This window comes from Danio aesculapii, chromosome 11, assembly GCF_903798145.1.
Source record: "Danio aesculapii chromosome 11, fDanAes4.1, whole genome shotgun sequence".
Taxonomy (NCBI): domain Eukaryota; kingdom Metazoa; phylum Chordata; class Actinopteri; order Cypriniformes; family Danionidae; genus Danio; species Danio aesculapii.
In genome coordinates this window covers 12,802,938-12,815,136 of record NC_079445.1, presented here as the reverse complement: position 1 = coordinate 12,815,136, position 12,199 = coordinate 12,802,938, and the positions used below count along the sequence as shown (strand labels likewise).

At 36.8% G+C, this 12,199-nt stretch overlaps 1 protein-coding gene across 2 annotated transcripts in view; it reads left to right on the top strand.

Moving 5' to 3' along the window:
• Positions 1-12,199, top strand: part of gdf11 (growth differentiation factor 11) — a 115,685-nt gene that overhangs the window by 87,619 nt on the left and 15,867 nt on the right. For both annotated transcript variants that reach the window (XM_056468110.1, XM_056468109.1), the window contains one exon: positions 9,344-9,717. In XM_056468110.1, coding sequence (XP_056324085.1) covers positions 9,344-9,717 — 374 coding nt within the window. The remainder of the gene's footprint in view (positions 1-9,343; positions 9,718-12,199) is intronic.

Below are 12,199 nucleotides of genomic sequence, written 5' to 3'. Positions count from 1 at the left end.
TAAATAAACTTGGAACTAAGGGTAACACTGACCATGTAGGAGGAGTTCAGTCCTTTTTAGAACCACTTATGAGGCCGGATGCTGAATGGACTGTGAGCTGTGCTAATATAGTACAGTCAGAGCTTTACATTAACACCCGCCAAATGCGGGTAGATTTCAGCGGTGGCAGGTAAGACAGACACTCCCACTAGCCTCTTTGGCTGGTTGAAAATAATTTTCCCAGATAATAATTCTTTAAAGGAGGGTTTGACAAAAAGGATGGTCCTATATGTATGCAAAGGCAATCTTAGATTTGAGAAGCAACACGACTGAGTACTAAATGAGAGGATAATCACTCGCGCTAACAGCTGAGGTGACTGTTTATAACGTGTGCGCACTCCTGTTTACTTTCATGAAGCAACTGTGTCTAGAAACACAACTACTGCGATCGGTTCTCTTTCAAATAGACTAGACAAAAAGTTATGAACATGCACCCACAGTCTTGCTGCTTTCAAGATTTCCAAAGTTGACTTATTGTAAGCAGCGCCAGTTGCTTTTGCTTTAACCGTTCTTTGAACAGATTATTTATGGGTCTAACATTACCTGTGTGTGTTATCATCCTTTGATTATCACACGGTATGTTTTTTACCTGCTTTCTTTTGCTTTAATATGGTTTAATTATCAATTTTTTTACCATAAAATTGCTTTAATGGGAGATTAATTCCCCATTTATGTGTAGTTAACTGGTGATCTGGAAGTAAGTTTAGCCAGGACAGGTTACTGTGTTTTGTTAAATAAAAAGTATAGTATACAGCTATATTAAGCTTATTTTGACACATTTAAAATTTGTGGCTAAGAAACAATGAATTGTTTTTGTTTGGTGTGGTCAGAGATAAATTTGGTAAATCCTTCATTTTAAGCTCTGAAAATTATTTGTAATACTATGAAACCATGATTTGTTCATGATTATTGAGGAAGCTCATATGCCCGACACACAAAAAGTGAATGAACGAGTAGGCATGTGGACATAACGCAAAATCTAAATCAAGTAATTTTAGAATGTCAAAGTCATATTTACCCAATACTAAAATTGTGGCTAGTGAAATGGCGGTGGCTAGTAATGTTGGTAAACTACTAGACACTGGTGATCAAAAAGTTCCATTTCAAGCCCTGAGTGCAGTGATGATGAGTGTAACGGCTATCAGGTGTGGGGCTAATTAGAATTCAGGTGAAGGTGCTCATAGTGCTTGTGTGGGTGGAGAATCTGGTCTGACTGTGACAGTAAAGCCTAGTTCACACTACAGGATTTTAAGCCTGATTTGAACCTGATTTGGAAGTTAACAAGCTCGGCCACAGATCGGGCTGTAATCGGGAAGAAATCTGCATGTGTACGGTACTTGGCAGTTTTTATGTGTCAACTTCTGAACAACACATCAAAGTGGCTCGCTGAAGTGTCGCCAACACCTCGCAGACGGAAATCCAATATCTAGCATGCTGAATGTTCCAGTCCAGTTAGCCAACTGGACCTCATGTGCGGTCAGATGTAGTGACGAGCTGCAGCCAATGAGAGAGCATATCAGCATGAGCTGAATGCCTGTGTGCTCAGGAGCTCAACATAAATGTCTGTGATTGGCCAGAATGGGCATCGATGCACTTGCTTCATTCTGTGTTAACATGGACATGAGAGTAGGCTATATTAACAGGGGAACTAGCATTCTGTAACTATTTAGAATTACCATACTGGTCATTCTGACCGTTCTCTATAAAACATCATATTGATCATCATTTTTACATTCAAAGCTTCTATTGAGATATTAAAATTAAGCTCAGAATGTCTGTAATCATATTTGATGACACCATTACCCTAAAAATATGATCTATTTTGGTAATACAGCTATAAATATGTAGTTAAGATACTAGAACACACAAAGGCCTCGCTTTCATTTTCACTTTTAAACAGTAGGTATTTTGCGGCACAGAATAGCTGTTTTAAAAAGATATCTGAAGTAAATTTATGTTTTGCTATCAGAAAGTTATGTTTATGTTAATAGGAAGTTGCTACCCAGCTAGCAAAATTCACATGGCTCAAATCTGGCCCATTCACCGCATGGACTTATGGCAATTGGGCGGTACACTCCTGTTTGCCAGATGTGGGCCATACCACATGGCAGCCAGAATTCAACCAAATGAACCAGAAACTGACCATATTCTGGGACAGTTTTCTTTTATTTTGGCCCAGATTTGGCCTACACCTTACACTTGCTGGGTGTGGCAAAGTACAACAATTCCCAGCATGCATTGCAGTATGAATACATTATATAGCTTATTGATGCCTTACAGTTTTAATTATTTGCTTTGATTCTGCTGTTTATGTTGACGTTGTTGAATTTGTCACTTTTAGTCTCCTGTTTGTGATGTTTGTTCATGTTTTGTTCATTTTGCTAATTGTCACCATTGTTGAGGTTCATACACTGGTTATTGATGTCTCTGTGAGCAGAAGTTGAACCATAGAATATTTTTAGCTTATAAACCTTCATTAGGTGTTTAAAATTGTTTATCTATCTGCCACTCCTGATTATTAATAGCATCCTGTACATATATTCATTTATTGTAAATCTTTTCATAGCTAATACAACCTGTATATAATGTTCATAGTACACCCATCTGTAAATATTACCATAGTTTTTCTATAACTGCACTTTATAACTTATACCTGTATCCTGCACTTGCTGCTATTGCACTGCTGGTTAGACCGAAACTGCATTTCGTTGCCTTGTACTTGTACATGTGTAATGACAATAAAGTTGAATCTAATCTAATCTAAATCTGTGCATGTGCACGCATGTTGTTACGTTACTTAAAATAATGGATTAAACATTGGTTAATATCAGTGAATTATACTATTTCATCAAAGGTTGTTCCTCACTTAATTTTATTTAATTTTTTTTACTTGGCTTGTTTGCTGTAATGAATAAACTTTTCAAGCAAAGTTCCTAAAAGTTACAGCAGCCCAAAAGAATATTTATATTAAGAGGTTTAGGGCTATTAGCCCCACTAAAGCAAACCCTTTTCTCCATAATGGTGACTTTAGTATATGTGGCCCACATATGTTTTAAGATAACTGGGCCATATTTGCCAAATCTTCTCTGGGCCATTTTAGGCTCACAGCCAAATTAGCCAGAGCTAACTTTGGCAAATATTTGCTAAAAGTGGCCCACATTTGTTTAAGGATAACTGGGCCACATTTGTCATATCTTCTCTGGGCCACTATAGGCTAATAGCTGCATTTGCCAGAGTTTACTGTGCCGAATATTTGCCAAAGTGGCCACATTTGTTTTAAACTAACTGGGCCACATTTTGCCATATTTTCCATGGGCCACATTAGGCTCACAGCCGCAATAGCCAGAGCTTACCGTGCCAATATTCGCCAAAAGGTGCACGCATATGTTTAAGATAACTGGGTCACATTTGCACTTACACGTGTGAGCCACTTTAGGTTTAGGTTCATGACAGGAACAGATTGCACTGTCAAGTACTTGGTTGAAGAAGCCCACTTTGTAGTTTTTTTTTTTTGAGTCAATGACAGGTGTATCGGCTTCGTAGGTAAACTTTTTCCTTTTTGTTTGTCGCACTGCGCCTTTTGTGGAGGGAAAGCGGCCTCTGTTGCAATTCATCTGCTAATTCTCTTGCACAGGACAGCACTCTTTCGAATTTGTTTTCTGTGTGGTAATCCACAAGGAATGCTTTGTTGTGTTGAGCTGTGCTGTTGAGTGTGTGATTACAAAGTCCATTGTTTGCAGCATCTTGCTGGCAATATTTATTTAATACAAAATGTTGTACCATGTTATAATACAGCACATTAATGGGTACGATTCAATTTTGGTAGCAATGTCTTTGGCTTCACATCTGATTCTGACACTAGAAAAACCTGTCAGTGTGTCATCTTCCACTATTGATAGAATTGCTTCATACACATCTCCTAAATGGTGTCGGCTGGGTTTGATAGCATCTATTATGCTTTTCAATTTAGTTTGGATAGCGATTTAATTGTCAGAACCACTAGGAATGTGTTGTTTTAAGACGGAAGCCAGAGTGGGAAACTTTTAAGTTGTGAAAGCAGAAAAAAGTTGAACACTTTCTTGTGCAACTTTAAAGAATTCAACTGCCTGCAGGCAGCATGATGCAGCATCGTTCACCACTAAGTTGAGGAGAGTGAGCACTGCATGGCACATGGAACACCCTTGCATTTTTGTCCCTGCACTCTTTTTTGGGCACCACTGTGTTTTCAGCACATATTTGAGCTATTGTCATATCCTTGACCTCTCATATCTATTATATTAATTCTGAGCTCGCCAGTTTCTCAATCAGAACCTCTGTCATGCCAGCACCAGTGAAATCTGTTATATGCACGAATTCTAAAAATGCTTCTTAACCATAATGCTTCTTTCTAGTGTTGTCACAAAGTGCCACAATAACTGTCCTCTTTTTTATTTCCTGCTCATGTCATGCATGCAGTCCAACATTACTGAAAAGTATTTGGCCGATTTAAGCAATTTTAGAATGTCTAAATGTCTAAAACCTATAATTTCATTTTGAATGTCTTTGCCAAAATAGTGAACACAAGTTTCCTTAGACTGTGGCTGCATTCAAAACCACATACTTCTCTACTATTAGGTATGGAAAAAGCAGTAGGCGAGCGATGTTTGAATCCCTGATGTTCAAAAAAAGAGTAGACGAGAATTACAATTACATTTACATTTACATTTAGTCATTTAGCAGACACTTTTATCCAAAGCGACTTACAAATGAGGACAAGGAAGCAATTTACACAACTATAAGAGCAGCAGCGAACAGTGCTATAGACAAGTTTCAGGTGTGTAAAGTCTAAGAAGCAAAGCATTAGTAAAAAAAAAAAAAAAATATATATATATATATATATTTTTTTTTTTTTTTTTTGAGAGAGAGAGAGAGGGCACAGTTAGTGGTATAGCCAGAGAGGCAGTTGCAGATTAGGAAGGAAAGTGGAGACTAAACAGTTGCGTTTTTAGTCGTTTCTTGAAGACAGCAAGTGACTCTGCTGTTCTGATGTAGTTAGGGAGTTCATTCCACCAACTGGGCAGATTGAATGTGAGAGTTCGGGAAAGTGATTTCTTCCTTCTTGGGATGGAACAACGAGGGCGACGTTCATTCACAGAACGCAAGTTTCTGGAGGGCACATATATCTGCAGAAGTGAGAGCAGATACGAAGGAGCACAGCTAGAGGTCACTTTGTAATCAAACTCAGAGCTTTTGAATTTGATGCGGGCAGCACTGGCAGCCAGTGCAAACGGGTGAGTAGCGGAGTGACATGTGCTCTTTTGGGTTCATCAAAGACCACTCGTGCTGCTGCGTTCTGAAGCAGCTGAAGAGGTTTGATAGACTAGCTGGTAGCCCGGCTAGCAGAGGAGTTGCAATAGTCCAGGTTTGGAGAGGACAAGAGCTTGAACAATGAGTTGAGCTGTATGTTCAGATAGGAAGGGTCGGACCTTTCTGATGTCGATGATCGAGCAGTTTTAGAAATGTGGTTTAGAGAAGTACCGTTGATCATCAATCGTTACTCCAAGGCTTTTTTACCATTTTGGATGCAGTGATGGTTTGCTCCATCCATCTGGATTGAAAAGTTATGGTGAAGAGTCAGGTTGGCAGAAACTTCAAGCATTTTCGTTTTCGTGAGGTTAAGCTGGAGATGATGATCTTTCATCCAGTGTGAAATGTCTGACAGGCAGGCTGAAATGTGAGCTGGAACCGAGGGATCATCAGGGTGAAAAGAGAGGTATAGCTGGGTGTCCTCAGCATAGCAGTGGTAGGAAAAACCATGTTTCTGGATGACTGTTCCTAAAGATGCCGTGTAGATAGAGAAGAGAAGTCCTCGCGAGATTCAGCCATACAAATACTAAATTTGCCTAGATATGTGCATAATTACCTACAATATAATGGGAGAAAACAGTACGTAAAGAAAGAGGTATGTTTGAAACTTGAATAATCATAAAAGTGTATGCGAGAAATCCCCGGATGCCCTACTGCTTTCGCCCAGATTCCGGAGTGTTCTCAGATGGTTACTTATCTATCCCAGGATGCCATGGGAAAGCATTCGGCACGCAGAAGAAGAAGCAGGAGAAAAGGATACATCATATTATTGAGGAAAAACGGGACGCTGATGCTTTGAAACGTAAGTAAAGAGAGCCCCCCCCCCACCCCAAGTTAGATCTCATGTGTATTATTTGCTCTAAAACAATAATAATGTTAGAGTGCTGATGTAAAATTCACTTTTGTCGACACTGTTTACATTAGCTTGCGTTACATATAATATTGATCAATCTAAATAAACCCATAATTCATATGTTTATCTGTTCATTTGTATAGGTGATAATGAGGAATATATTTTTGATTTAATTTCTAACATTAAACGACATTAGTCTGTTAAAATTACTTCTTTATTTTGTATGATCTGAAATGTCCTCAGACTGGTGCCGTGTGCCTTAAAGATGAAGAAGCGCAGCAGTGTTCTGGAGATGATGAAGAAGATAATGTTGAAAATGCTGTAGTGCTGTGTACAAGACCCTGACAGATGTTGCTGTGGTCTCTTCATCTTCAGAATCGGTTTCTCAGGAATGGACAGCTTCATGTCTCAACCCCGTTTTAGTCTGACTGCAGCAGTGATGATGCTGATGATGATGACAAACACAGATGAAGACCTAGCTGCTGATCATCTACAGCCCTGCTGTGTGGAGATGCAAAAGACCATGCAGTTCTACATGATTGTAGAACAAATTTGAATAAAGCTTTGTTCCATGTGGATTTATTTGTCATGGTTATTTTTATTCATTCTTTTAATCCTATATTAATGTTCCTTTTATGGTCAATAAGTCAAATCATATTTTTTTAATAATGTATACATTATTTCACATTTTGACTGAAAATTAAAATGTACTCACATTGGCTACATTTGTCTAGTGACTATTAATGCATAGCTGTGGCATATAAAACAAATGTTAATTTGTATTGTGTTTTATTTATATACGTGATTTGCTTGATTTATATAGATGTCTTTCATTGTAATTAAAAATATATATTTTAAGGTATTGAATAAATTAAAATGTTAATTCCTCGTTTGAAAATTTGGTCATGTAAAATAAGCAGGTAAAGCACTACTGTACACAAAGATAAACATCACTCTTGCATGGCCTACAGTAAGTAACAGCACACTATTGATGGCAATATAATAAAATATTACAGTAATTCTCCATATCCTCTGGTATATATGAAGAGTTCAGATGCAAAATGACAATGGTGTTTGGTCAATAAATACAGATACCGATTTATTGACCAGCCCTACTTTAATATTATTCTGATTGGTTAAAAGGTAATACATGGATAACACGGTTGTCGGTTTGGAAAATTAAACAAAATTAGCATCCCTGTTTGTGTCTATTGAACCACAATCGGAGACTTTTCAAAATGTATTTATTTTTTGCCCTCGAATAGCTGGTCGCGCCTGGTGATTTTTTTAGTCACACCATTGAAAAGTTAGGTCGCACATGCGCTCAAGTTGGTCGCACTCTAGAGCCCTCTATATTGGGATGAGCCTTAGGTAGTTTGCACAAGATGAGTCTTAGGTAGGTTGTATTCTACAACAAGTTAAGCACTTGCACCTGTTGTAAAAAATGAGAGATCCAGAAGACTTGTTTCAAGCAAAATTGATTTATTTAAACGAGTTGGTACTCAAACAGCATCTTCAAGAAGTCTTAAAGTCTGCAACAAGTCTAATACAAGTCTGATTTAAGACAAAGATGTCCTGTCTATAATATGTTTTTAGGAGGAGGGGAGTGGCTAGGTGGAGATGGCTAAACTGAACTGTAAATGAAGTATTAAAGTCAGCAAGATAAACTGCATTTTCCAGCCCTGATCTCATACATATAACAGTGCCTATTCAGATGCTAATTAATGTTAATTCAATTCAGCCATTTAAGTCTTTGCCCCACAGTCTCCAACACTTGTCCTGCTATGGTTTTTAATTTAATGACAATTCTAAAAACTGACTAAATATAACTTTTTAGTTATATATACAGTTAGGTCCATAAATATTGGGACCTCAAATATTGGGAACATTTTTGTCTCTATACACCAACACAATGGATTTGAAATTAAATGAACGAGATGTACTTTAACTGCAGACTGTTAGCTTTAATTTGAGGGTATTTACATCCAAACCAGATGAATTATAACAGTTTGCATATGTGCCTCCCACTTGTTAAGGGACCAAAAGTAATTGCACAGAATAATATTCATAAATCAAACTTTCTCTTTTTTTGTTAGCTGATTAACCATGTGGAGGGATGTTTATAGCCTTTTGAGCCTACCAGTAGGCGCCGAAGGCCCCTACTGGCCCATATATATCAGCTGATAACCACTGATAACGCCCATTCAATGGAGTGATAACATTATAAGTGGGAGTTATTTGGCTCCTCGTACATTGTAAAAGAAACTCCTGGGAATATTAAATTCTATACCCGGGTAAATCAGGGTCTATAACACAATTACTCCCATTTTCTCCATTTACTTTAAGGAAGATATTGATCCGGTAGTTGTTTACGTAGTTTTTTTTTTTTTTTGTTTAAAAGAAAGACAAACTTGCAACAGACAATCAAACATGCCCACACAGTAGCTGCATGCCGCTGTATCCGTAGTGCCACCCTCCTGTATTATAAGATCTAATTTCTGATCACATTACTGTTTAGACCATAAAATGGGTAACCACAAGTGTTGAATATAACCTTGTATGAAATTTGAGTGTAATTGATATTACAATGTTTTTGATTTTCATTAACAATATTTTAACCACGGCAGATATAACTGGCAGATAATTTTAGTTAGATTCTGATATATATATCACATCTTCATTTAAGATTTTTTTTATTGTAATGTATTTTTGCTATATGCATGAATTAATGAAGTATTCTTGTAAACATACCTTACACTATAAAAAGAAGAAGAGAATGAAAGAAACTTTAGGTTTACTGAAGAAAATCTGCTTCTAACCAGGTTATGTTTTTAGACTAAACTGAGAAACACTTTGCCATGGTACACACGGCAATAGTGGTAAATTCCAATGTGCACCAATGTGTTTGTGTTTTCACGTTTGTGTTGTATGACATTTGTTTGGCAAAGATCAACTGAAAGTCAACTGTCTTCTTTAGAATTGGGGTTTCAAATATTTCTGTGGATTATGGATAATTTATTTAGTTTAATCTGTAATTTACAACTTGAACAACCTAAATGTAATTTCAGTAATTAATAGTATTTTATCTGTTTCTTTTTTTCTTAGCTGAACCTCTGGTGCAGGTGGATGGGAAACCGACCTGTTGTTTCTTCAAGTTCAGTCCAAAATTGATGTTTACCAAGGTCCTGAAGGCCCAGCTGTGGGTTTATCTGCAGCCAATAAAACAAACGTCCACTGTTTACCTGCAGATCCTGCGCCTTAAACCTATCACAGAGCAGGGAAGCCGACATATACGTATCCGGTCACTCAAGATTGAGCTTGATTCTCAAGCAGGTCACTGGCAGAGCATTGACTTCAAACATGTGTTGCAGAACTGGTTCAAGCAACCACATACAAACTGGGGTATTGATATAAATGCCTATGATGAGAGTGGCAATGACCTGGCTGTCACATCTTTGGGGCCTGGAGAGGAGGGACTGGTAAGGACCCTTAAATCTTTAAGGCCAAAAAATTTAAAATATGCGTATTAATATATATATGCAAATATTTATAAATTTAGTGAATACTAATTAATAGTGAACTAATTAATAAAAAACTTAAATAAAGAATTCAATGAACAGAAAATAATAATAATACTAATAAGGCATCTCTCAGCAGAGATGTTGCCATACAGTATATGTTACATGTATTAGCATTGTATCATTAATATTGTATAATATACAATATTAATAATACATTAATATATTATATTATATTAATGTATTATTATTATAATATAGTATATGATGTTTAGAAAATATTTGAACTCACCATAATTTTCAAAATGTGTATATTTATATGGTATAAATACTAACAAATATGCTAAATGGAAATTGTATGATATGATATAATATATACAAATGTTAAATGGTATCACACTATTTTTTGACCATTTGTCAGCAATATATATAACATTTATATATGTATTATTTATTAATTGTATTACTGTTTTTTTTTTTTTGCAATGGCATAAATGTAGACTACTATTGACTTTGAGCCATATATCAAAATTACTTTAAATATTTATTTATTGTTTCACAGTTTTCTGGGCAAATTAGTGATTAAAGTGCTGTATGTAAGTTTTAGGCTCCTCTAAAGCATAAAGATACCATAATATGTTGGCAGATATTTAAGAAACATGGTAAGTGAACATTCTTGTTTATCTGAAAAACAATGCTGATTTTTTGCTTTGAAAATGTCCGTTATGTGTCGGAACGTCTGTCTTTGTTTTGGTCATTTAACCCATCCAATGCCAGTTTAGCCATTATAGTTCAACACCCAAGTTTCTTAGTGGGAAAACTGCATATTGATTATTAAGTCAGGAAGGCTGTCAAAACCAATTACATCTGGATGCAGCCTTTATGATGCAAGCCAAGACTGCATCTCTCAGTGATGCAATGTTAGACACAATGCACTCAATGGAGCTAGTGACATCACTGTGAGGGGTAGGGTTAGGGTGGAGTTAGGTGAGCCCATTCAAAAGCATTGCATGTAGCTCATATTGCATCTGCACCAGGTCTGCAGCCAGACCCCTATTGTCAAAGCATGCATTTTTGACTAAAACGTGACCTCCAGTAAACACTAGCAGATTAAATGAGATGCAGATTCACAGAGATGCTGAGTTCCACATGAGGTGGGTAATAATTAGCAAATATAAATATTACCAATTTAAACATTAGGTGAGCAGGTTAGATTGTAACCCCTGTGTCCTAACGACACGATACGTTACGAGATACGCAGTAATAAGCAATTTGGCTGTTTACGCCAAACAAAACATGACAGAAATTTAAATAACGCCATTTTTTCATATGTAAAGATATTTGTGTATTGCTTACATCCTTTGTGTATAAGACAATGTGTATGTGTTTGGACCTGCACAGGCGCATAACTAACGCAATCTGCGTTAAACTTTAGACCAGCTTTTAGTTTGTCAATGGCGCGGTCTATTTCAGTTCCTCAAAATAGCAACACAATGCACCTTCCTTTTTAGAAGTTAACCGTGATCTCAGCAAGAAACCATCCTGACCTAAAGAAGCCTATTTTTCCAGAATTTCCATCAAAAACATTTGGAGACAGGAAAAGAGCATTTTCACTCAAAACCATACTTGGTAGCGATGCTAGCAATGACTGGTTAAGCATGGACATTTAAATTATATGTTATGCTTTGTGCTGTGATAAAGGGGGCCCACAACTTCACATTACATTATATTGCAAATAGCTTATAAAGGCCCAATCCCAATTCTAACCCTTAGCCCTTCCCCTTACCCCTACCGCTCGTTTTGCGCATTCCCGTGAAGGGGTAGGGGTGTCCCAATTCTCTTTAGCTTGATCGCGTAGGGCTAAGGGGAAGGGGTAAATACCCCTTCGAATGATGATTTTTCAGGACCACACTCGAAACCAAAGGGTAAGAAAATTTCCCAGAATACACCAACCACAACGGGAGGATAGTTAAATCCAGAAGTAAGGAGACAAATTAGATTTTTTTGTCATTATTACGAATTTCTACAACAAACAAGCATATATTTTAATATATTCATAACCGTGTTCATGTTTTACAGTCAAGCAAAACGCAAAAAAGAAACTGTTAAATTTCGCGATCTATAATCCATAATCATAACTCCTGTGCAGCAGTCCCACAACATTCTGACACTCGAATACCATGTCAGTAATGTCTAGTGGCTGGGACTGGGCTTTTTACAGTGTCTGCTATAATGTTAACATTAACATTATGGCCATATTCATCTATGTAAACACACCAAAAACAAAATTGTTTGAATTCCAGGGCAATGGATTATTTTGTCATTAACAGTGAGAACAGTTTATAATAGACTAATCTTTTATTTTTGATCATACAGTTAACAAGATATGTAATTTATAATAATAACAACCCTAATTTCTAGCTAAAAGAACCTTTTACTGCTA